Raw genomic sequence first — 24,825 nt, 5'->3', positions numbered from 1 at the left:
TGGGCTAAGAAGGTGCCATATGACCCTTTTGTCCTTAGAGATATGTCCTTGGAAGGAGATAGGGCATTCTCTGTGCTTTGCACTGGAAAAAAACAAAAACAAAAACCCACCATGTTTCCACAGAGCAAAGAAGGGAAAAGTCCTCTGCACATGGCTGCAATCCATGGCCGTTTCACACGCTCCCAGATCCTCATCCAGAATGGTATGGACCTGGGAGACTTTGTGCTCTCATCCCTTCCTCCCCCAAGGAACTCATTTCTAGAATCTCCCTAACTTCCGTCTCCTACCCTCTTCCAGTAGGATAGGCCCTTGGAACTCTGACCAAGGGACTTGTGGAAATGGCCCTGCTCTGCCCTGCCCAGTCTCCTAAGGCCTAGAAACAGGATAAAACATGTAGAATCCTGGGCCTGGCACCTGATGCATAGTAGGCACTCAAATCGTGGCTAGCTCACGAGAGTGGTCTTAAGCCTGAGGTCCGCCTGAGCTTGTGTGTGTGTATCCCCTCACAGGCAGTGAGATTGATTGTGCCGACAAATTTGGGAACACGCCACTGCATGTGGCTGCTCGCTACGGACACGAGCTGCTCATCAGCACCCTCATGACCAATGGCGCAGATACCGCCCGGTGAGTCAGGGCCCTGACTCCACTTCTGGGCTGCCCAGATCTGCATAGACTGCTCACATCAACCATGGAGTCACAGAGAAGCTTGCCAAAGGGCACCTTGGAGAACCTCCTTCCCTGACTCTAGGGTAGTGGTGGGTCAAAGAAGAGGTCTTACTTGGTCCCTCCTTGACCCAAGGACTGAGTTCCTCAACTTGTCTCTAGGCGTGGCATCCATGACATGTTCCCCCTGCACTTAGCTGTTCTCTTTGGATTCTCTGACTGTTGTCGTAAGCTTCTTTCCTCAGGTATGTGCTGATGGGCTGGGGATTGGCAGGTGTAGAGGGGAGCAAAGGCCTTTCCCTCCCTGCTGAACACTCTCAGATGTGACCTGTGGCTGTTCTGTGCCTCCAGGTCAGTTGTACAGCATTGTGTCTTCACTCAGCAACGAGCATGTGCTTTCGGCTGGGTTTGACATCAATACACCTGACAACCTTGGCCGTACCTGTCTTCATGCTGCTGCTTCCGGAGGGTGAGTTTTTCTTTCTCCCATCCTTTGAGCAGGGAGCTGGGCAAAGGTCTGGGCCTGTCATTCTTGCCTGCCTAGATCTATTCCCCCTCTCACAATGAGAGCAGTCACAGCAGAAAGGGCTTGCTAGTTCCATCCCTCCTTAGCCCCACCCTGGGCCTGTGGCTTCCCTTTGAGGCTGTAACTCTCTTAACACATCTTTCTTTTAGGAATGTTGAATGTCTTAATTTGCTGTTGAGCAGTGGAGCTGACTTAAGGAGGAGGGACAAATTTGGCAGGTATGCTGATATGCAGGGGTAAACATAGGGAATGTCTGATTAGAGAAACATGGTAGAGGGAGGAAGGGTTGAGATTGGAGAGTTAAATAAGGAGAGTGTTATGAAGCAGCATTTAGCTGCACATCTGATTACATTCGGATCTGTCTCTGATTCTCTTCCCCACCCTCCTTCATTTCTTCCTCAGGACACCACTGCACTATGCAGCTGCTAACGGTAGCTACCAGTGTGCAGTAACATTGGTAACTGCTGGGGCAGGTGTCAACGAGGCTGACTGTAAAGGCTGCTCTCCCCTCCACTACGCTGCCGCTTCCGACACTTACAGGAGGTGAGGCTACCAGTCTGGTCCTTCTCAGTCCCACTCACCTCCCTAAGCCTGGCCCTGACTTTCTCTCTCTCCTCCCCAGAGCGGAACCCCACACACCTTCCAGCCATGATGCCGAAGAGGACGAGCCACTGAAGGAGTCCCGCAGGAAGGAGGCCTTCTTGTGAGTAGCAGAGAGGGCCCCTGGGATGTGCTTTCCCACCCATGCAAGCTCTGGCCCTGCTGTCCTCCTACCTACTCTGAACCTCCACCCTACACTGCTGCTGTACTGCTGGTCAGCCAGCAGTGTGTCTTGAGCTCTCTGGGTTTAGTCCATAGTGGGCAAAGACAAAAAGTATGAGATTGAAACTTCGGAGCTTCAGGGAAAAAAAACCCAGAAGTATGAGACACAGTTCCTTCCCTAAAGGAACGAAATGGATGTGTTTTTTTTTTTTTTTTTTTTTTGGAGACAGAGTCTCACTCTGTTGCCCATGCTAGAATGCAGTGGCACAATCTCAGCTTACCGTGCCCAGCCAGTCTTCTTGAGAGGATTAGAAAAGCTAAATGTACAAAATAATTTGTTTATTCCACAAGCATTAACTGAATATTTACTTACTAGTTTCCAAGTACTATGCTAGATACTAAGGATAAAAGATGAGGCTGAGTGTGGTGGCTCAAGCCTGTAATCCTAGCACTTTGGGAGGCTGAGGTAGGCCGATAGCCTGAAGTTAGGAGTTCAAGACCAGCCTGACCAACATGGCGAAATCCCGTCTCTACTAAAAATACAAAAATTAACCAGGTATGGTAGCGCACACCTATAATCCCAGCTACTCAGGAGGCTGAAGCAGGAGAGTTGCTTGAACCAGGGAGGTGGAGGTTGTGAGCCGAGATCACGCCACTGCACTCCAGCCTGGGCAACCGAACAAGACTCTGTCTCAAAAAAATTAAAATTAAAAATAGGCCAGATGCGATGGCTCACGCCTGTAATCCCAGCACTTTGGGAGGCCAATCGCAGCACTTTGCGTGGGGGTAACCCCAGGCAGATCATCTGAGGTCAGGAGTTCGAGACCAGCCTGACCAACGTGGTGAAACCCCCATCTCTACTAAAAATACAAAAATTAGCCGGTCATGGTGGCAGGCACCTGTAATCCCAGATACTCAGGTGGCTGAGGCAGGAGAATCACTTGAACCAGGGAGGTGGAGGTTGCAGTGAGTCAAGATCACGCCAGTCCACTCAACCTGGGTGACAGAATGAGACTCTGTCTCTGAAAAAATAAATAAATAAATAAAAATTTTAAAAGGAAGAATTGTCCCAAATTTCTGTCTTTTGAAAGCTAGTAATCTGTTGGGAAAGATAAATAAAAGGACACTTGTGTATACTAATGTAAGATGATTTAATGACAGGAGAAACTAGGTTTAGGGTATGTGAGAACTCCCTGTACTATCTTCACAATTTTTCTTTTTCTTTTTTTTAAATTGATTTATTTTGTAGGACAGGAATCTCTCTGTGTTGCCCACACTGGTCCCGAACTCCTGGGCTCAAGCAATCCTCCTGCCTCAGACTTCCAAAGTGCTGGAATTACAGATGTGAGCCACCACACCCAGCCCACAATTTTTCTATAAATCTAATAATATTCTAAAACAAAAAGTTTATTTTTTGCTGGGCACGGTGGCACATGCATGTATTCCCAGCTACGCAGGAGGCAGGTGCAGGTAAGGCAAGAGGATCGTGCAAACCCAGGAGTTTGAGGCTACAGTGCAGTATGATCATGCCTATGAATAGCCACTGCACCCCAGCCTGGGCAGCATAGTGAGACCCCATCTCTAAAAAAAAAAAAACCCACAAAAATCAGCTAGGCACAGTGACTCATGCCTGTAATCCCAGCACTGAGGTGGGAGGATTGCTCGACCCCAGGAGTATGAGACCAGCCTGGCTAACACATAATGAGAACCTATCTCTATTTTATTAAATTTAATTAATTAATTAATTAATTTATTTATTTATTTGAGATGGAGTCTTGCTCTGTCACCCAGGCTGGAGTGCAGTTGCACAATCTCGGCTCACTGCAACCTCTGCATTCTGGGTTCAAGTGATTCTTCTGCCTCTGCTTCCCGAGTAGCTGAGATTACAGGTGCCTACCACCATGCCCAGCTAATTTTTTTTTTTTTTTTTGAAGACCAAGTCTCACTCTGTTGCCCAGGCTGGAGTGCAGTGGCATGCTCTCGGCTCACTGCAGCCTCCACCTCCTGGGTTCAAGCAATTCTGCTTTAGCCTCCTGAGTAGCTGGGACTACGGGTGCACGCTGCCACGCCTGGCTAATTTTTTGTATTTTAGTACAGATCGGGTTTTCACCATGTTGCCCAGGCTGATCTCAAACTCCTGAGCTCAGGCGATCCACCTGCCTTGGCCTCCCAAAGTGCTAGGATTGCAGGCGTGAGCCATCACGCCCAGCCTAATTTTTGTATTTTTCATAGAGAGATGGTTTCACCATGTTGGCCAGGTTGGCCACAAACTCCTGACCGCAGGTGATCTGCCCACCTCAGCCTCCCAAAGTGCTGGGACTACAGGCGTGAGCCACTGAGCCAGGCCCCTGTCTCTATTTAAAGTAAATAAGTTAAATAATTTTTTAAAAGATTTATTTATATATTTTTTGTGTTTTGTTTTGTTTTGTTTGAGACGGAGTCTCATTTTGTCGCTCAGGCTGGAGTACAGTGGCTCGATCTTGGCTCACCGTAAGCTCTGCCTCCCGGGTTCACGCCACTCTCCTGCCTCAGCCTCCCAAGTAGCTGGGACCACAGATGCACACCACCACGCCTGGCTAATTTTTTGTATTTTTAGTAGAGACGAGATTTCACCGTGTTAGCCAGGATGGTCTCGATCTCCTGACCTCGTGATCCACCCATCTTGGCCTCCCAAAGTGCTGGGATTACAGGCGTGAGCCACCCTGCCTGGCCTAGGATTTATTTTTTTAAAAAGGACACTAAAATCCAAGAAGCTCAGCTGTTACTTGCAGCAAGTTACTTCTCTATGCCTCAATTTCATCACCCACAGTAGGGATAAAAATAGTATCTACTTCATAGGATCTTTATGAGGATTAAATTATTTAATATACATGAAGTACTTAGAACTGTGCTTGACAGTAAGTGCTAAATACTTTATTATTATTACTACGACTACAACTACTACTAAGGTATGAGAAGGCTGCCAAGGGAGCACAGAGGAAGAGGTACCTTCCCCAGGGAAGGTTGGGAAAGGCCTCACAGAGGAGAGAAGCTGGGACTGAGTTTGAGATGAACAGGACTTACTCGGCTGGGCTGGGAGGAGAAAGCATCCTAGAGCAGGGGTCGGTGTGCCTGAAGGTGGGGAAAGCCTGTCAGTCAGCAGAAGGTTGATAACTGAACATCATGCCCTAGGTTCTCTAGGAGAACGTTCAGAGGATAAAGGAGGGCATTGAAGCCAGAGGGGTTCAGGGCAGACTTTGAGAAGGTAAAGTAGGTCTGGAGCTAGGATTGAAGAATGGATAGGATTTAGAGAACCTACCTAGAGCTAAGGACCGGTGGCGGCCAGGTAGGCCTGGAGGGGTTCCCTTGGTCCTCTCCTCTGGCCTTCCCAGGTCTGTGCCCTCCTGGGCTGGGCCTGTCCCTGCCTCATAGTCTACCCTTGGCTCCCCAGCTGTCTGGAGTTCTTACTGGATAACGGTGCAGACCCCTCCCTGCGGGACAGGCAGGGCTACACAGCTGTGCACTATGCAGCCGCCTATGGCAACAGACAGAACCTTGAACTGGTATGTGTTGGGGCCCGGCCTGCAGGAGGGGAGGCAGGGGCACAGGGTTTGTGGATTCCAAAACTAAGGGTGGTTCAATCAAATGTGGTCTTCAGATCCAGAGGCTTAGTGGGGATTACTGCGAGTCAGGGACTGGGGTACTTATCTTAGGAGTTCCAGAGTCTCAGCACCTACTTTCCTGTCCATTACAGCTCTTAGAAATGTCCTTTAACTGCCTGGAGGATGTGGAGAGCACCATTCCAGTCAGCCCTTTGCACTTAGCTGTGAGTCCCATGTCTTTTTCTTTTGCCTTCCTTGTCCTGCCTGTTCCCAGGCCCTAACAAAGGTGCCAGCACTTGTGAAGTTATCCTTGCTTCTGCCTTTTTGTGGGAGAGGGGATAAACACAGTGCAGGGTGGGAAGCCTTGAGGGGCCCAAGGAGCTTGTCGAGGACTAAGACCTTGAGCTTCCCATGGACCCCAAGAGCAGAGAAGGGGAAGGGAAGAGCAGGGAAGGTCCCAAGCTGTGTGCACTGGTTGCCTGCACCCCTCCAGGCCTACAACGGTCACTGTGAAGCCTTGAAGACACTGGCAGAGACGCTGGTGAATCTGGACGTAAGGGACCACAAGGGCCGGACCGCACTCTTCCTGGCCACGGAGCGCGGCTCTACTGAGTGTGTGGAGGTGCTTACGGCCCATGGCGCCTCTGCCCTCATCAAGGAGCGCAAGCGCAAGTGGACGCCCCTGCACGCTGCTGGTTAGTGCCCACTTGAGGCTGCTGCCTTACCCTTGCCATGCCAGATCCCTCCTGGATGGGAATGGGGCTGGAAAGTGGAGTAGGGTGAGGAGAATAGAGACTTCAAGCCCTGATTCATAGCTTCCTATCCTCAGAGATTTCTCTGTGGCCCAGGTCTTCCTGTAACATTGACCCCAAGTCCTTTAGGCTTGACCTCACCTCCCTTCTTCCTCTTGGCCCTGCCCTGACGCGGGGTCCCTTTCCCCTAGCTGCCTCTGGCCACACTGACTCCCTGCACTTGCTGATCGACAGTGGGGAACGAGCTGACATCACAGATGTCATGGATGCCTATGGACAGTGAGTGTGGGCCAGGGTGGGGTGCAGGTTTTCCAGTCCTTGTGGGATCCTCACTTCTCCTCCTGCCCCTCTGTAGGACCCCACTGATGCTGGCCATCATGAATGGCCATGTGGACTGTGTACATCTGCTGCTAGAGAAAGGATCCACAGCTGATGCTGCTGACCTCCGGGGCCGCACCGCCCTCCACCGCGGGGTGAGTGAGCTTCTGGGGGGAATTGTTTGCATGTGGGCCTCAGTGTGGGAGCACGGGACTCACCAGCAGTAGGGAATCCAATTGTCAAGGAGGCGAGCCAGGATTTTGTGCCCAGTCTCTTTTTTTTTGGAGACAGGGTCTCACTCCCATTGCCCAGGTTGGAGTGCAGTGACACTATCACGGCTCACTGCAGCCTTGACTTCCTGGGTTCAGGTGATCCTCCCACTTCAGCCTCCTGAGTAGCTGAAACTATAGGCACATGCCACCATGCCCAGCTAATTTTTGTATTTTTTGTAGAGATGGGGATCTTACCATCTTGCCCAAACTGGTCTTGAACTCCTGGGCTCAAGTGATCCCCCAACCTTGGCCTCCTGAAGTGCTGGGATTACAGGTGCGAGCCACCAGGCCCATGCTGTGCCCAGGATCTTATTGAGCCTTGTGCTTGCTCCAGGATGAGTCCCTGACATCCCCAGCTGATTTCCCTGGTATCTGTGCTTTGTTTTATTATTATTATTATTGTTGTTATTATTATTTTTGAGACGGAGTCTTGCTCTGTTGCCCAGGCTGGAGTTCAGTGGCGTGATCTCGGCACACTGCAACCTCTGTCTCCCGGGTTCAAGCGATTCTCCTGCCTCAACCTCCCGAGTAGTTGGGATGACACGCCCAGCTAATTTTTTTATTTTTAGTAGAGACCAAGTTTCTCTGTGTTAGCCAGGATGGTCTCAATCTCCTGATGATGAGATCTACCCGCCTTGGCCTCCCAAAGGGTTGGGATTACAGGCGTGAGCCATTGTGCCTGGCCGATATCTGTGCTTTGTAATCACATACAACTGAGTGCTTACCACTCACTCTACTTGGGATACCCTGCTGGCCCCATCCCATCGCATAATGTCAGCACCACCTAGATCCTCTTCCGCGACCACCTGTCCTCAGCTGCCTCCTCCTCCCACAAGATTTTTTGATCCCTTAGTCTCCTTCTTCTCTCTGTTTAGTCTTTCACTCCAGAGCTCTAACTCTTAGTATCCTGAATGTTTATTGGCATAGAGAGAGTCAAGGAGGGAGATGTGGGTCTTTGACACTTAGAATCATTGTTGTAAAGGGCCGGGCGCGGTGACTCACGTCTGTAATCCCAGCACTTTGGAAGGCCAAGGCGGGTGGATCAGCTGAGGTCAGGAGTTCGAGACCAGCCTGGCCAACATGGTGAAACTTTGTCTCTACTAAAAATACAAAAATTAATTGGGCGTGGTGGTGCATGCCTATAATCCCAGCTACTCAGGAGGCTGAGACAGAATTGCTGGAACCCGGGAGGCAGAGGTTGCAGTGAGCCAAGATCACACCATTGCACTCCAGCCTGGGTGACAGAGTGAGACTCTTGTCTCAAAAAAAAAAATAATCATTGTTGTAAAGACAAGGATTGAGGCCAGGTGCAGTGGCTCATGCCTGTAATCCCAGCAGTTTGGGAGGCCAAGGCAGGCGGATCACGAGGTCAGGAGATCAACACCATCCTGGCTAACATGGTGAAACCCCATCTCTAGTAAAAATACAAAAAAATTAGCCGGGCATGGTGGCACCTGCCTGTAATCCCAGCTACTCGGGAGGCTGAGGCAGGAGAATCGCTTGAACCTGGGAGGCAGAGGTTGCAGTGAGCCAAGATTGTGCCACTGCACTCCAGCCTGGGTGACAGAGCAAGACTCTGTCTCCAAAAAAAAAAAAGACAAGGATTGGAGCCCTGGAAGTGGTTCTTACTCCTGAGCCAGACTCAAGCAACAGGCCAGCAGAAAAGAAGGAGCTTTTCATCCCCTTCACACCCCCATGTTACTCACAGGCAGTGACTGGCTGTGAGGACTGCCTGGCTGCCCTGCTGGACCACGACGCATTTGTGCTGTGCCGAGACTTTAAGGGCCGCACACCCATTCACCTGGCCTCAGCCTGTGGCCACACTGCAGTACTGCGGACCCTGCTGCAGGCTGCCCTTTCCACAGACCCCCTGGATGCCGGGGTGGATTACAGCGGATACTCGCCCATGCACTGGGCCTCCTACACTGGTACTAGACTGGGGCCTCCACAGGCACAGGAGTATGTGTTGGAGTGTGTGTAGAGGAGGACGGGTGGGTTTTGGGAGTGACCTGGGTTGATCTGAATCTGGAAGTGGACTGGAGTGTCAAGACACAGGACAGACAGGGAACCTTGTTGTTTTTCTCCATCACAACTCTTCCTTACTCATGCCCAGGACACGAAGATTGTCTGGAGTTGTTACTTGAACACAGCCCGTTTTCATACCTGGAAGGAAACCCCTTCACTCCTTTGCACTGTGCAGTGTAAGTCCCTTCTGCTGCGTCAGCCCTTCTTGCGAGGGCCCATGACCTGAGCTTAGGACAGGTAGCCTACTTCCCTTGTCCTTCCTGATGACCCCTCCTCCCTGTTCCTCTAGGATTAATAACCAGGACAGCACCACAGAGATGCTGCTGGGAGCTCTGGGTGCCAAGATTGTGAACAGCCGAGATGCCAAAGGACGGTGGGTGATAGAAGACTTGGGGAGAAGTCCAGTTGCCTCTGGCTTCCTCTTTCTGCTTGGGCAGTATACTCTTCCCTATTTTAATCTACCCTGATCCCCGTCTTACAGGACCCCCCTTCACGCCGCTGCCTTCGCGGACAATGTCTCTGGGCTCCGGATGCTGCTGCAGCACCAAGCCGAGGTGAACGCCACTGACCATACTGGCCGCACTGCGCTCATGACGGCAGCTGAGAACGGGCAGACCGCTGCTGTGGGTGTGTAGGGGCCACTTGTGGAAGGGAGGAGCTCCCCTGGGGCATGTGCAGGATGGGTCAGCCCTGCCTGTGGAGGCTGGCTGGGGCTGGGGTTCAGACATCAGGAGGGTTGTCTTTGGATGTCTCGCCATCTGCAGACGGGATGCAAAGTGGAGAGCCGGGATGGCTGCTGCTTCTGGAGGGAGGGTTCAGTCCCTCTGTCACATTTCTCTCGTAGAATTTCTGCTGTATCGAGGGAAGGCAGACCTTACTGTGTTGGATGAGAACAAGAACACGGCCCTCCACTTGGCTTGTAGCAAGGTACTTACCTGAAGTGATTGGGGGACTGCATAAGGGGCAGAGCTTGATGAAGAGAGGTAGGTCTCGGTTGTAGAGGGGACTAGGGCGGAAGTGAGGATTGTCCAGCACATCCCACTGGTGGGGCAGCTGTTTGTCCTCCTGTTACTCTCCCAACTCCTGCCTTGCACCCTGCCACACTTCTACTTCACAAGTCTCCACTCTGTTCCCCTCCCTCAGGGCCATGAGAAATGTGCCCTCATGATCCTGGCGGAAACCCAAGACCTTGGCCTTATCAACGCTACCAACAGTGCGCTGCAGATGTGAGTGCCTGGAAGGGGGCTCCTAGCTGGGGGAGGCCGGTGGGTGACGCAAAAGAGTGGCTGCTGTTCAGAGGCTCTCTGGAGCCTATAGTATTTGTTCAGCACCCTTGCCATCCTGTCTGGAGGTGGAAGGGCAGCTTAGCATCAAGCTCCTTCTTTTTCCTTTTTTCCAAGGCCACTCCACATTGCTGCCCGGAATGGTCTAGCTTCTGTGGTACAGGCCCTGCTGAGTCGTGGAGCCACAGTGCTGGCTGTGGATGAAGAAGGTGGGTGGGGTCTGGAGCCCCCTGCCTCTCTTGGGTTTGGGGTCAGGGACATTCTTTAGGAGGTGACTTCTTAATCTTGCTTTACATGAGATTTTCTTCCCAAGGGAACTCTTCAGAGTAGGGAGCCCACATCAGTACTCTGGAGTTTCGGAGGGGAGCCTGCAGGGTCAGGAGGACTCCACACCCCAGGCTTTGATTCCCATGTCCACCCTTTAGCCCGTACTTAGAGAATCTGCCTGTCAGTCTTCCTGGGCCCTCGTCACCCTTGGATTCTGCCCCTGCTGGGTACCTGCCTGCCTTGGCTCCCTCCACAGAGAAAAGACTTCAGGGCTTGGGGGAGGCTGGCTGGGATACAGGACTCTGTGCCTCAGTTCTCCCCCTTGGCCCTGCAGGTCACACCCCAGCACTGGCCTGTGCCCCCAACAAAGATGTGGCGGACTGCCTGGCCTTGATCCTTTCCACCATGAAGCCTTTCCCACCTAAGGACGCCGTCAGTCCTTTCAGCTTCAGCCTGCTCAAGAACTGCAGCATTGCAGCTGCCAAGACGGTGGGTGGCTGCGGCGCCCTGCCCCATGGGGCCTCCTGCCCCTATAGCCAGGAGCGGCCCGGCGCCATTGGGTTAGACGGCTGCTACTCTGAGTAGCCCCCTCCAGTATCCCTCCCCCGCCGGTGGCTTGATATCTAATTCTATTTATTTAGAAAAAGTCTAAACATTTAGGGCACTTTAAAGGAGAACACGACTGGGTGGAGGGGGCGGAGGGGAAGGAAGCCCTGGGGAGCAGCTGCTCACCCCTTTGCCACACCATCTTGGCCTGGCAGGGGTCTGGGACTGACAGGGAGCACCCCAGGCCCTTGGTACCCCCAGGGCGACCCCTTCTGCCAAGTGTCCCAAAATGATTGCTAAATGCCTGGCTCCCCCACTCTTTGACTCCATCTCTTGGTTCCCTCTTTCTGCTGCCAGCTCCCCTGACTCTTCCCTGGGGACTCCTCTCTGTGTCCCTCTTCTCCCCTGCCCCTGCTGCCAGGCAGATCCCTTCTTCTTCCATACCCATCACTGCCTCCCTGCTCGGCCGGTCCCTCCATCCCCGCAGCAGTGAGAAGCCTTAATTTCTGGTACTGTGTGAGCACTCTGGGGGTGTCCCCCTCCCCCTTCAGGGGCAGCTAGAGGATGAGGGGGGAGGATATTTAGCACTGGGGCCTGGAGCTTTTCCCCCACTTCTGTACCCTATCACCCCTAAAGTTCAAATGCAAAACACTTGAAGCAGCAACTACTGTACCTGGGCCCCAATCCTGCACTCTCCCCTGGCTCCTCATATGCAAATCAAGGGCTGGTTCTGCCCCCACAGCCTGCCCCCTCCCCCTTCCCTCCCAGTCCTAGCCTGGCCCCTAACCACGCACTTTAACCTTGCTTCTTTCTTTTATCTTCTTTTGGGAGGGCAGAGCCTGTGGCCATTCCTGCCCTGGCTCTCCTTTCCTTGAACTTTGAGGCTTGTCATGAATTTTTAAGTAAATGTTTTATCCTTTAGGGGAAGAAACAAATTAATTTCCTGCCCATTTCAAAACCACAGCCCTAGTATGTCCACTGTGTTTCAGGCATGTGTTTGCATGTATATGGAGGGAGAGACCATGTTCTTCCTCCTGTGCCCCCAAGCCCATAGTTTATCTGTGCTCCCGATCTGCCACCACCTTCCGTTATGTCCAAGAGTACCCACTGCCCCAGTCACTCCTGATCTGAAGCCAAAGATGGTAGGAGGGGCAGGGCCGACAAGGGACCGTGGCTACTCGGGACCCAGGCTTCCCCTCCAGTGTGAGGAAGAAGCTCTGACCTAGAGAGAGATGAATAGGTACTGGGGCTTGGTCCCTGCCTTCCCAGCAGGGAGGAAAGATGGGATTGAGCTAGGGGCTGCATTGGTAAGATTTCTAAAAGTCGCACCCCAAAAGCCAAACTGGGCTGGAGTGAAGAGGGGGCAGTTTTCTCTCTAAATGTAGCATTGAATTTGGCCCTGGTCCCTTTAAGTGCTCTGTCCACCCATCTCCTAGTGCAGCCTCCTGGACAGTTGGACCCACTCCTGCAGCCCAGTGTTCCCTTCCTCACACTCAATACCTCAGCCAGGGGCCAAGACACAGAACTTGAATAGAGGTCATGCCCCCTCCGCCCCAACAGTGCATCCTCGCCCAGTTTGGCTGCCATCAGTATTGTCCCCTGAGAACTGGACAGGCTTCGTTTACACAGTACAGGGTCTCCCCCTGAGGGGATCCTTCAGCCTCCCTCCCCTACCCAAGTTTGCTTTATTCACAGTCTTACCCATCTTTTAGTTGTATACCCTGAATGTCTTGCCATCCTTGTCAAGGGTGGGCTGAGGGGAGGGGGGCGTCCCAGGGACCCCCTCCCTCCCCAATGGATACCCTTAACCATACCTCATGCTGGTTTCCAGAAGCCTGGGGTATGTCCAAGTCCTTATCTTTCCATGGTCCCTTTTGATACCCTGTCTCTGTGTCTTGCTTCTCCCAACCCTCAGTTCCTAAATCATTTCAAGGCTTCCAAATGACCATTATTGATGAGAAGGATTGTGCAGCTTTTAGTTTTTATTTTTATTTTCAAAGCCAAAGGGCCTTGTGACGCCCCTCTTGCCCACCTCCCTCCACACCGTGTCCTCCCCTATATGACAATCAATGTGACCTCTCTTAAGGGCTGCAGCCCCCATCCCCAACCCTGCTGGCTCTGCAAAGCTTGCCTTCCCTTCAATTCTCTCTCCTGAAATCTTCCCATTCCACCCCCTCCTTCTCATCTTGGTGCTGGGAATTAGGTGGTGGGGGGCAAGGGGAGTGAGGAGATGGGTCCTCCAGAGAGAACTCGCGGAGTGTGAGTCGTGTTCTCCTTTTGCGACGTTTGGTGATGGCGGGAAGCATCCGAGTGTCTGTTAGGAGCCCCGTTGTCTTGCTAGATGAGATTTCTGGGGGCTGTCTGCTCCCTGCTGCCCTCAGCACACTGTCAGCAGTGCTGGGAGGTGGTGGGGAGTCCTCTATCCCTCCATATGTGGCTGTGAGGAAGCCTGGGGGACAAACAGCCTCCTCTCCTTATGCCAAAGGAAACCCCACGCCCCACCCTGGGCTCCCCAGCCCTAGTGTTTTTTGAAGCATTTTGACCATTCTCATGGCCACTGCATATTTATTTTAATGTTAAGTTTTTTTTAAACCTCTTTGACTTAAACGGGTGTGGAGAAGTAAAACAGGCAGAATGCCCCCCAATCTTCACGGGAGAGGGTGGGGAGGGAACAGCGCCTTCCCTTTGCCCTCCCCCTTCCCCCTCTCCCCACCGCAGCTCTAAAGCACTTGCTTCAAGTAATAAGCACTTTTGTGAAAAGGCCTATTTTAAGTGAGGACCCTGGGAGCAGCCCCAGGTCCCAGCAAAGGAAACAGAGCGAGGGCGACATAGGAGACAGGGAAACAGACGTGTGAATCAGAGGGTGAGATGGAAAGAGCCAGTTTTTAGTTTCTGATTTTTGGGGAGCTATTTCTGATTGGGCGGTGGCTCTGGTAGGGTCATGTACTATATCCTTCAGAAAAACGAATGGCACAAACTGTGGGTCCCAGGAAGGACCAGCAGACCCGGGTCACTGCCACTGTCCACTGAGACTGACGGGCCACCTCCCCCGCCCCGTGGCCCCCTGAGCCATAGGACTGCTGAAAACCACTGAATGTACAGCCCAGGTTGGGGTGGGGAGCAGCCCCTGGGGGAGGGGGCTTCTCCTTTTGTTTGGTGCTGTGGGGGGTGGGAGAGATGAGACTGAGGGACTGCCACCCCACGTAGACGTGTTTCTTGGGGTGGAGGGGCTGAGGAGGGCCTACCTCCCTCTCCAACCCCAGCCATGGCCCCTCTTCCTTCCTCACCCCTATCCGTTTTGACTGTAAGTCCAGCTCACCTTTGCCTTCAATATGTAACCAAAGGAAAACTCAATACTGTTTCCACCACTGTCTGCCCACCCGAGCACCTTCTTACTCCCTGGACCTAGAAGGGGAGAAGAGGCTGGGGGTGGGGTGGATGGGGCCAGAGTGAACGGTTCTACAGCTGTACCCCCAAAACCTCCTCCAGGGTCTTGGAAGGGGTCCTGAGAGGTGGGATTGGGGCTGGGCTGGCAGGGCTGAGTTTGCGCGCTGTGTATCTTATGCACGTGAGTGTTTTTGTCTGAATGACTCCAGTGACTGCTCCAGCGGGGAGGCCCCTTCCTCCTTCCCTCTCAGCCATTTCTCACCCACTTCCCATACCCAGTGTTCATCCCCTACCTCCCCTTCCCACCGCAAAGGAAAATAGCCTTACAGACCCTAGCCCAGAAACCCTACTCCTGGGGCAAACCAGTATGGGCCCCCGTCCCGCCTAGTTTGAACCCTACCTTTTAAGAAGGAGGGATAAGGAACAAAGCAGCCCCTTCCCCTCTAATTGTGGTGGCTCCAGCCTTCTGCAGCCTTGACCCAGGTGGGGCAAGGGCGGAGGTGAGGAATCTTTGAGGACCAAGCCCAGTGGTCTGGGAAGTGGGAGGTAGAGAGGGAAGGGTCTGCCTTGGGGGCTCCCTCCTCCCAACCCAACCCCTAGAGAAGCGACCAAATCCCAGAGATGGGGTGAAGCTGGGGTGGGGAGGGTCTGCTCTTTGAATTACTTGAAGGTACTGACTCCAAGGCTGCTGTTGCCCACTTAGGTGTGAGGGGGACACTGTCACTGCATTTGGGAGGGCAGAGGGTGGTGGGTGACCAGAGGATCCACCTTGGCCCTCACCCACTCCTGCTAGGCCCTTTCCCTGGGGAATCTGGAAGCCTGACTTTGCCCCCAGGGAAGTTGGGGAGCGCCTTCCCTCCCTTCTCCACCCCTCACTCTGGGCACCCTCTCCAATTGCACTAAAGTAGCTGTTGTGCCAGTCTGCCCCCCCAACAGTGGGGGAGGTCTCTGCTTCCAGTCTTCTTCCCCCGCTGCCTCCGCTCCCACCCTGGACAATCTCCTTGTTTCCCTTGTGTTCCTGGATAGCTCAGCTTTGTATGTGTGTTTGGGGGGTAGGGGTGGGTTCTGACTGGAGTGGGTTTGGCAGGGGTTTGGGAAGGGTTAGGGGAGGATGGAGGATTAAGTCTCCTGCCCCCTTCCCCAGCTCCAGGCCACAGAAGCCTGGGAAGGGAGGGTGCCTACTCTCGCTGCTGTGTGTCTTGCAGATGTGCCAAAATGGGGGTGGGTGGGATGGGAGGGTGCCTGGCAGAGCAGCCCCTGGGGTGGCTCTCTCAAAGCAATATAGTTCCCCTGCGGGGGACAGCAAGACAGGGGAGAGGGTTGGGGTGGGGACCTGGGGGTTCCCCATGTACAGCTGTGTATATTCAGGGGTGTTCTCTGTCTGGTACCCGCCGTGGGCATCTATGTGTGTGTGAACCTCCCCTTCCCCAAGCCCTGCATGACCTGTGATGCTGCAGACACCACCATCCTGTGTGCAGGTGTGTGTTGGGGGGCACGGAGGGGCATGTTCCATGTCCTGTTGCACCCTCTACCCTGTGACCCATGTACTCGGTTGTAGGAAGTAAAGAGAACTGAGCACAATTCACTGGATTCTAGTGGAATCTTTCTCTAAGCAATTTTCCCATTCCTGCCTCTCCCTGCCCCGGAACCACCTGTGGTGCTAGTGTTGGGATCAGGGGCGTTTAACGCTGGTGGGCAGCAATAAGGGGCAGATGTGCCCAGATGCCTGCATCCCCAGGGTGCCGAGGGCAGCAGGAAAAAGTGGGGACCTCGGTGCATTTGCCCCACCCCTCCCCTTCCTGGGCTAAAGCACAATGCTCTCCCCGCAGATTAATGACCCTGCGCCCTCCAGGCCCCTACTCACATCCTCCCCCAACCGGCTTCGGGTCCTCCCACCACACTCTGGTTTTCTATGCTGTTTTGGTGCAAGTACAACTGTCGTAGTCATGGCTTTGGGATGGGTTCTGTTTATTAAAATCCTGTTGCTCCTACTGGCCCTGTGTCCCGCCTCCATTCCTGTGGTTGGGGAGAAGGAAGGGCAACCTGACCCCTTTCCACTGGCCCCGTCAGCCCTCAGTGGTCACGGGCAGTAGCCGCTCCTCCAGCAGGGCTATGGCAAGCATGAGGCTGCCCCCCAGCAGCAGCCCCAGCCCCTGCAGGAGCACATGGGGCGTAGGCTTGGGCTCCGGAGGACGAAGCAGGGCTGGTAGCTGAAAGAAAAAGAGGATGTCAGGATTCTGGCCTTGCCCCTGACCTCTCAACACCAGAGGAAGGGTGTCAAAAAGCATCAGCAGCCCCCGCCTAAACACCTCAGTCCCTTGTTTCTCAGACTTTTGCGGGCCTGTGGTCTGATGCCCTTCCAGGAGCTAATGGTAGAGGCGGAGGGACTGCTACCTCCCTCTCCTCCACTCCCACCTCCCCACTGCCCTTGTTTTCTCCGCTCTACCCGACATCTCTCACCATGTCCACAAGGGCCACATAGAGGAAGACCCCAGCAGTGACCCCAAACACCCAGGGAGTGAGGGGGACAGGGCCCAGGCTGAGCCCCACCCCCAGGACTGCACCCCCCAGTCCCAGGGCTCCAGACACAAGGCTCAGCAGCAGCAGCCGCCGAAAGGACAGCCCTGACTGGAGCAGCATGGCAAAGTCACCTGTTGGAGACAGAGGACAAGATGGGAGGGAGTAAGCTGGGGTGCCCCTCATCCATGCCACCCGCCAGCCTCCAAGCTCTACCCCTTGGAGCTGTCTCCTTTCTGGAGTCCACCCCGCCCTGCTCCTGCCATTCCTACCCAGTTCATGGGGCAGCTCGTGGCAGAAGACCGCTAAGGTGGTACTGAGGCCACTGGAGAAGCCATCAGAGAAGGCAGCACCTGGGGCCAACAGGGTTGGAAGTTGTCAGTCCAGAAGAAATGTCTCCTCAGAAGCAGGCTCCTGTGTTCTGTGGTCCTCCCATCCTCTCCCCATTTTCCTCAGGGCCCTCTCCTAGCCCCAGCGGATAACTAGGAACCCTGGCCTCCCCTTGGACCTGCTTCCCTCCATTCCCACCCCTCACACCTATGGCCAGCCCATCAGTGAGGTTGTGTAGACCATCTCCCAGGAGGACCATCCACGTGATATCAGTGCCACCCTGGTGCCCATGACTGTGGCCTTGGTGCCCAGGAGGGGCTGGGGCTGGTGGGTGCTGGCTGTTCTGCTCCCTCTGGCCTTGAGCCCCTAGCTCTGCGGGAAGAACCACAGGACAGTGTTGGTGGCTGCAAATAAGGACTGTGAGCTTCAAACCTACTCTTCAAATTTTCTCCTCTAGTCACCTGGAGCTGCCTGTAGGGGCTGAAGGGCCATCCCACTGCCATTCTCCAGGTCCAGGTTTCGTGTTTCGAGATCCCTTCGTTTTCGCCTGCAGCATCTCTGAAATAGGAGGGTATCCCTCCTAGTGGAGGAGGCAGCAGAGCCAGGGACTAAGGGGAAGCCAGGCCACAAGCTGGGAAAATGAACACCTGGTTCCACCTCTGGCACCTGGGATGTTCTTTGGCCTCTACCTTCTTCCCAGGTTGGCACCTCCCCTCTGTTTCTTGTTGACTTGAGCTCAGAAGAGGATGCCATTTGGCCAGAAGTCCTGGGTCTGTGCTTAAGGAGCCCCTATCCACTCCCTGTTAGCCGATAGGTCCTGCACACCAGGCAAATATCGGAGATCCAGGAGCACACACTGCTCCTCTGTTGGCTTTTTGACCCAGTTCTTTTTTGTTTTTTTTTTTTTGAGACAGTCTCACTCTGTCACCTGGGCTGAAGTGCAATGGTGCCATCTTGGCTCACTGCAACCTCCACCTCCTGAGTTCAAGCGATTCTCCTGCCTCAGCCTCCTGAGTAGCTGGGATTACAGGCATGTACCACCACGCCCAGCTAATTTTTGTATTTTTAGTAGAGACAGGGTTTCACCATGTTGGTCAGGCTGGTCTCGAACTCCTAACCTTGTGATCTGCCCGCCTCAGCCCCCCAAAGTGCTGGGATTACAGGCGTGAGCCACCACGCCCAGCCTGGCCCAGTTCTTGACTGGGACTCTGGTTTCAGCAGAAGGAGGAGAAAAGGGTATCACTCACTGGCCTGAGCCCTCGGTGCCGCAAAAGCCCCAGCATGTTCTCCAGCACAAAGAGCAGGAAGAGGCCTCCGAGCACTGACAGCCCCGGGCCCAGGTCCTCCTCTGGTAGTCCACCAGGTCCTGTGTGCCGCCCTTCTTGTGCCTGACAGAGAGAAGGTCAGGGCAGACCCTGGAAGCCCCTATACCCAACAACGTCCCCTTGCATGGGTGGTGGCAAGCCTTTGCTCATATGCTCTACTTGAAGGCAGCTGTGAGCTGAAGCCAGGATCCAGGAGTAGGATGTGGGAGGTGATGGAAAGTGGGAGGGGATGTCCTGTGGCTGGGGATACCTTAGATCCATGGAGGCCAGGGGTTCAAAGAAGGGGCTTCACATACATGCGGTAGCAGGTGTAGCAGTGCATCCCCACAAAGAGTGCCCACGGCCAGGGCCCCCAGGAAGCCCAGCAAGGGCCGCAGTAGACGAGGTTCCAGGAGCCGCAGCAGCAGCAGGGATAGGGGAGAAGGGAGGCTGAGCAACAGGACTGCCAGGGCACTCTGAAGCAGGGCTGGGGAGAATCAGGGGCTGAAGTTAGGCCAGGGCAGGAGGAGGGTCCCACATGTAAGGTGGGGCAGAGAGAACACTACAAGGAGAGGCAGGACCCCAGTGAGCCTCCTTTCTTGGCATGGGCCCCACTTCCAGGATTCAGGGAGCCCCCCACCCACTCCTACTTGCTGACCAGATAGTAGATCCCCTGGGGGTGCAGGGGCCGGAGCTCCGATGCAGACACGGCTGTCAATCTGATAAAGCAGGGCTGGGCACAGCAGAGCAAACTGACGAGGGGTCAGAGGAGCAGCGGGGCTCAGGCCAAAATTGACCAGCAGCTGGGAGCCGTTCAGACACTAGGGGAGTTGAGGTTCATACATTGGAGAATCACCAGGAACTATGACTCAGATCTTTAACACGTGGCCAGGTGCAGTGGCTCACACCTGTAATCCCAGCACTTGAGAGGCCCTGGCAGGTGGATCACCTGAGGTCAGGAGTTCTAGACCAACCTGGCCAACATGGTGAAACCCTGTCTCTACTAAAAATACAAAAATTAGCTGGGGATGAGCCGGGTGCGGTGGCTTAGGCCTGTAATCCCAACACTTTGGGAGCCTGAGGCAGGTAGATTGCCTGAGCTCAGGAGTTCAAGACCAGCCTGGGCAACATGGTGAAACCCCATCTCTACTAAAGTACAAAATATTAGCTGGGCATGGTGGTGTGCGCCTGTGGTCCCAGCTACTCAGGAGGCTGAGACAGGAGAATCGCTTGAACCCAGGAGGCAGAGGTTGCAGTGAGCTGAGATCACGCCAGTGCACTCCGGCCTGGGCGACAGAGTGAGGCTCCATCTCAAAAAAAAAAAAAAATTGCTGGGGATGGTAGTGAACACCTATAATCCCAGCTACTTGGGAGGCTGAGGCAGGAGAATTGCTTTAACCCAGGAGGTGGAGGTTGCAGTGAGCCGAGATCGCGCCATTGCATTCCAGCCTGGGTGACAGAGTCACACCCTGCCTCAAAAAAAAAAAATATTTAACAGCTGTCCTTCCATTGCATAGACTCCTGGGTCTCTCCCAGGGTCCCCTTTGCTCCTACTGGCAGGTGTCTTGGGGACTGGGGCCAAGGGTACTTATAATCAATGTGTATTAATTATTAGTAAATATTCAGTCCAATGCAGGTATTCAATTCGATGCAAACTGGGTGCTAGTGAGCATTGTCATCATTTCCCCCTCCAAACCCTGATCATTTCAATCATTTCATTGATTTGATAAATGAAGCTGGTTGGAAAACTAGAGCTCTCCATGCCAGAATCTTAAAAGGGAAAAGACCCTAAAATGCCATCTAACCTCCCTCTCAACAGCCCTGTCCGATGTTCATCTGGCCTCAGCTTGAATGCTTCCTGCATAGGGCACTCACTGGACCTCCATCAGGGTTAGGCAGCTTTGTCTGCCCTCTGGTGTAAGTAGAACATATTCTCTGTCTTTCTGGATGAAGACGGCTATCCATTCCCTGCAGTTCTCCTCTCCAGGTGACCATCCAGATCCTATCCTGGGCTGCTTCTCTAGATTCTCTGCTTTGCCATCTATTCCTCTAAACTGAGTCTTGGAGCTCTGGATATGGGCTCACCTGCTCTGATCCCAGAGGGAACATAGTTCACTATTGAAATAGCATCCCCTAAGACAACAATGGAATTTTTTTTTCTTTTTTTGAGACCGAGTCTCGCTCTGTCACCCAGGCTGGAGTGCAGTGGTGTGATCTCGGCTTACTGCAATCTCTGCCTCCTGGGTTCAAGCAATTCTCCTGCCTCAGCCTCCTGAGTAGCTGGGATTACAGGCATGTGCCACCATGCCCAGCTATTTTTTTTTTTTTTTAGACGGAGTTTCCCTGTTGTTGCCCAGACTGGAGTGCAAATGGCACCATCTCGGCTCACTGCAACCTCCGCCTCCCGGGTTCAAGCGATTTTCCCACCTCAGCCTCCCAACTAGCTAGGATTACAGGCACCCGTTACCACGCCCGGCTAATTTTGTATTTTTTAGTAGAGATGAGGTTTCACCATGTTGGCCAGGCTGGTCTCAAACTCCTGACCTCAGGTGATCCGCTCACCTCGGCCTCCCAAAGTGTTGGGATTACAGGCATGAACCACCACACCTGGCCCATGTTGGGATTTAAAAACAAAACAAAACAAAACAAAAAAAAAAAAAACCTGATTATTTAAACATTTCAGGCCATCTAATCCCATGGCTCCTTCCCCTTTAGAGACCATCAGACTCACATCCTCATTCAGGTGGTCAGCCAATGAGTGGTCCAGCAGCAGAAGCCTGTGAAAGAGGTCCAGGCCCGAGGGGGCTGGCCCACGGGGTAGGTGAGGAGCCTTTGACTCTTCCAGGTCACCCCACCCTGAGGGACCCAGAGGCATCCCTGCCCAGACATCCACACTCAGCTCAGGGTTCTGCGGCCTGGAATGGATGAGACAGCAAGTCAGCCTCCCTTGTGTTCTCTATCAACCCGCTTTGAGAGGCTCCCAGGGAGTTTAGGGGGAAAGAGGAAACTAGCCACTGACGGGAGATCCTGGGACCCAGAAACTATGGAATGTCATTCTTAGGAAGATCTGAGAGTTGTCCATTTTCTGCCACTGGGGGGACAGAAAAAAGGAGGACAACCAGCCGGGCGCGGTGGCTCACGCCTGTAATCCCAGCACTTTGGGAGGCCGAGGTGGGCGGATCACCTGAGGTCGGGAGTTCGAGACCAGCCTGACCAACATGGAGAAACCCCATCTCTAGTAAAAGTACAAAATTAGCCAGGCATGGTGGTGTATGCCTGTAATCCCAGCTACTCGGGAGGCTGAGGCAGGAGACTCGCTTGAACCCGGGAGGTGGAGGTTGTGGTGAGCCGAAATTGCACCATTGCACTCCAGCCTGCGCAAAAAGTGCGAAAGTCCGTCTCAAAAGAAAAAAAAAAAAAGGAGGACAACCAAAAGGGCTACGAATGGCTGGGCACAGTGGCTTACACCTGTAATCCCAGCATTCTGGGAGGCTGAGGTGGGTGGATCACCTGAGGTCGGGAGTTTGAGACCAGCCTGACCAATATGGTGAAACCCCGTCTCTACTAAAATTACAAAAATTAGCCAGGCATGGTGGCGTGTGCCTGTAATCCCAGCTACTCAGGAGGCTGAGGCAGGAGAATTGCTTGAACCCGGGAGGCGGAGGTTACAGTGAGCCAAGATCACACCACTGCACTCTAGCCTGGGCAACAGAGTGAGACTCTGTCTCAAAAAAAAAAAAAAAAAGAAAAGAAAAGAAAAAAGAAAGGGCTGCCAGGAAAGGGCTGCCAGGTGCAGTGGCTCATGCCTGTAATCCCAGCACTTTGGGAGGCCAAGGCAGGCAGATCACCTGAGGTCGGGACTTTGAGACCAGCCTGACCAACATGGAGAAACCCCGTCTCTACTAAAAATACAAAATTAGCTGGGTGCGGTGGCACATGCCTATAATCCCAGCTACCAGGGAGGCTGAGGCAGGAGAATTCCTTAAACCTGGGAGGCAGAGGTTGCGGTGAGCCGAGATAGCGCCACTGCACTCCAGCCTGGGCAACAAGAGCAAAACTCCATTTCAAAAAAAAGAAAAAGAAAGGGCTACGAATTTGGAGCCAAATTAACCCAGAGACACTGAACAGTGATACTAAGAGCAAGAAATTTAAGGGCTTAGAGATTTGGAGGAGGAGAGAATTAGAAGGCAATGGAGGTCTAGGGTGGTGGCTCCCATCTGTAGTCCCAGCACTTTGGGAAGCTGAGGCAGGCAGATCGCTGAGCTGAGCCCAGGAGTTTGAGAACAGCCTGGGCAACATGGCGAAGCCCTGTCTCTACAAAAAATTTTAAAAATTAGCCAAGTGTGGTGGTGTGTGCCTGTGGTCCCAGCTGCTCAGGAGGCTGAGGTGGGAGGATGGCTTCAGCCTGGGAGGCGAAGGTTGCAGTGAGTGGTGAATATGTCACTGCACTTCAGCCTGGGTGACAAAATGCGACCCCCCCCCCCCCGTCTCAAAAAGAGAGAGAAGGCAATAGAGGCATGAGAGGTTTTGAAGAGATACCAAGGAGCTGGGTTCTGAAGAATTTGTAACTCCAGGGATCTTGTGAGGAAGCCAGAACGAGGTAACTGGGGGCAAGCACTGAGAGAACCTGGGGGATGTGGCCCTGTGGAGTGGAGGAAGGGGTCAGTACCTGTGCGTGGAATTGTTTGCAGCTGGGGGTGCAGCCCGTCCAGTCAGAGGCCCATGCTGTCCCAGGCGAAGCCCCTGAACTCGGCCTAGCCCCAGGCTGTGGAGAAGCCGCGCCAAGCCCCCTGCAGTCAGCGTCCCATTCTCTCCATACAGGCCAAACAGCTGGGCCAGGTAATGGTTCTGCTCCTGCTCAGCAGGGCCCAGGTTGGGGACTGAGCCCCCTACCCAGCCCAAGATGACCCACACACAGAAGCCGGCCAGCAGATGACTCACTGGGGACCCCATCATTGGTGAGGGGAATGGCTTAGGGTCTCAGGTTCTGGCTCCTATTCTCCCCGAAACATCATGAGGACTGTGCCCTGGAAGAAGAACGAATGGGCTGGAGTTGCTGCTCTGCTCTCCAGCTCGGGTCCCTGGGGGAGCCAGAGCTCCTTACACCTGTTCCCCACCGAGTCCAGCAGCAGCCCCTACTGCAGCCTTCTTTCTCCCTTCACACTGCCTTCTTCGGGAGCAGCCTCTTGTTTGCCGGTTCCTAGAGCACCTCCCTGACTCGGAGCTCTCCCCATACTTCATCCAGAGCTGACTGTCCATTCCTTGTCCCCTAAACCCCACCCCTCAACTTTGCCCCACCTCTTTATCCCCCCTCAATCCCCAGGGCCTCACCCCTACTGGCAATGTGAGAGCTGTCACCTCAGGTCCCTTGTTAGACCTTGCCGTTGATGTTAAGCAGTTCCTGAGTCAGGGAGGGGGGAGTCCAGGCTTAGCCTCCAAGTGTCCAGGTGGATCGGAGGCCACGTCACATAGAAGGCTAAGATGCACACGCACCCCCTCCTAGCCCACCTGCCTTGGGGCGGGGTCAGGGGTGGGGCCAGTGTGTGAAGGCTCACATAAGAGAGGAGTTAATGGTTCACTGGTCTCTGGGGTGGGGGTCAAAGGTCAGTCTCTGCTGGGCCCCTGAGTAGGGAGGGGCCACCCTCTGCCCTGGGAAAGCCACATGGCTAAGGAGAACCTGGGCCTAGTCTTTTTCCTCTTAAATAATTCACCCCATCCTTAACACAGTTAGTACCATTTTAGCCCTTTCCCGCATGTACTTCCACCCCACCTACCTTACATCTGGCACTAAACTTCATCTCCAACCCCCATCCCCATATACCTTGGGAAGGTTGGACCCAGGTGTCCCTAACCTGGGGAAGAGGGGGAAAAGGCAGATCAGTGGCAAGCCCAGATGCATGCATGGGAAATAAACTGTTCTTAGCAATTTCTCACCCCAAGAAGAGAAAGAGCCAGAGCTCTAGGGATCAATGACCAAGAAAGGGGAAGCCCTGTGGGGGAGAGGAAACAAGGATCTGGGCTCCCCTCTGATGTCTGACCTGGCCTAAAATGAGGCAAGCGAAGTCTAATAGGGGTGACTGGTCCAGGGGGTTGAGGTTGGCATTACCTGATCGCAGGAGACAAGGACACCCAGAGGAAGGGGGACACAGCCTTCTTGGTTCCAGCTGGGGGGGGTAGGCAGGCAGGCGGGCAAGGGTCACCTGCAGGGAGGGGGTAGGGGAGGGACACTACCTTAAAGGGGCAGGTCTGCTTTGCCTAGGCCTCCTTACCTGTAACCTATCTTCCTTCCACC

At 53.8% G+C, this 24,825-nt stretch overlaps 2 protein-coding genes across 7 annotated transcripts in view; one reads left to right on the top strand and one right to left on the bottom strand.

Moving 5' to 3' along the window:
- The window catches only part of ANKRD52 (ankyrin repeat domain 52), a 20,533-nt gene extending 4,160 nt beyond the window's left edge, over positions 1-16,373 (top strand). Inside the window, exons 9-28 of the mRNA XM_050749127.1 lie at positions 124-202; positions 510-624; positions 826-908; positions 1,015-1,132; positions 1,339-1,407; positions 1,592-1,732; positions 1,812-1,892; positions 5,382-5,493; positions 5,685-5,756; positions 6,026-6,227; positions 6,476-6,563; positions 6,640-6,757; positions 8,583-8,802; positions 8,988-9,075; positions 9,189-9,272; positions 9,381-9,526; positions 9,744-9,826; positions 10,043-10,125; positions 10,300-10,391; positions 10,784-16,373. Coding sequence (XP_050605084.1) covers positions 124-202; positions 510-624; positions 826-908; positions 1,015-1,132; positions 1,339-1,407; positions 1,592-1,732; positions 1,812-1,892; positions 5,382-5,493; positions 5,685-5,756; positions 6,026-6,227; positions 6,476-6,563; positions 6,640-6,757; positions 8,583-8,802; positions 8,988-9,075; positions 9,189-9,272; positions 9,381-9,526; positions 9,744-9,826; positions 10,043-10,125; positions 10,300-10,391; positions 10,784-11,034 — 2,325 coding nt within the window. The 3' untranslated portion in view covers positions 11,035-16,373. The remainder of the gene's footprint in view (positions 1-123; positions 203-509; positions 625-825; positions 909-1,014; positions 1,133-1,338; positions 1,408-1,591; positions 1,733-1,811; positions 1,893-5,381; positions 5,494-5,684; positions 5,757-6,025; positions 6,228-6,475; positions 6,564-6,639; positions 6,758-8,582; positions 8,803-8,987; positions 9,076-9,188; positions 9,273-9,380; positions 9,527-9,743; positions 9,827-10,042; positions 10,126-10,299; positions 10,392-10,783) is intronic.
- Positions 16,334-24,825, bottom strand: SLC39A5 (solute carrier family 39 member 5). Of its 6 annotated transcripts, none has more exons than XM_050749156.1 (13): positions 24,640-24,825; positions 24,308-24,385; positions 23,865-23,934; positions 23,203-23,560; positions 21,265-21,448; positions 19,192-19,354; positions 18,851-19,020; positions 18,477-18,617; positions 17,691-17,787; positions 17,437-17,601; positions 17,172-17,252; positions 16,843-17,033; positions 16,334-16,592 (listed from the first exon to the last, which is right to left on the bottom strand). In XM_050749156.1, the coding sequence occupies exons 4-13, from the start codon at positions 23,487-23,489 to the stop codon at positions 16,449-16,451; spliced, it is 1,623 nt and encodes a 540-aa protein (XP_050605113.1). In that variant the 5' UTR covers positions 23,490-23,560; positions 23,865-23,934; positions 24,308-24,385; positions 24,640-24,825; the 3' UTR covers positions 16,334-16,448. The 6 variants fall into 6 exon arrangements, with proteins under 6 accessions (XP_050605113.1, XP_050605114.1, XP_050605112.1 ...); XM_050749157.1 differs by having other exon boundaries at positions 23,892-23,934; XM_050749155.1 differs by having other exon boundaries at positions 24,355-24,385.

This window comes from Macaca thibetana, chromosome 11, assembly GCF_024542745.1.
Source record: "Macaca thibetana thibetana isolate TM-01 chromosome 11, ASM2454274v1, whole genome shotgun sequence".
Lineage (NCBI taxonomy): Eukaryota > Metazoa > Chordata > Mammalia > Primates > Cercopithecidae > Macaca > Macaca thibetana.
The sequence above is the reverse complement of the archived record's forward strand: the minus strand, read 5'-3'. Positions and strand labels throughout refer to the sequence as shown.

Excerpts from the sequence above, each read along its gene's own strand:
- SLC39A5 (XM_050749156.1), bottom strand. The coding sequence starts at position 23,489 with ATGATGGGGTCCCCAGTGAGTCATCTGCTGGCCGGCTTCTGTGTGTGG. Across the intron at positions 18,618-18,850 it reads TGCTACACCTGCTACCGCAT|GCACAAGAAGGGCGGCACAC; the intron begins GTATGTGAAGCC and ends TCTCTCTGTCAG. Across the intron at positions 17,602-17,690 it reads GCCCCTACAGGCAGCTCCAG|AGCTAGGGGCTCAAGGCCAG; the intron begins GTGACTAGAGGA and ends TTCTTCCCGCAG.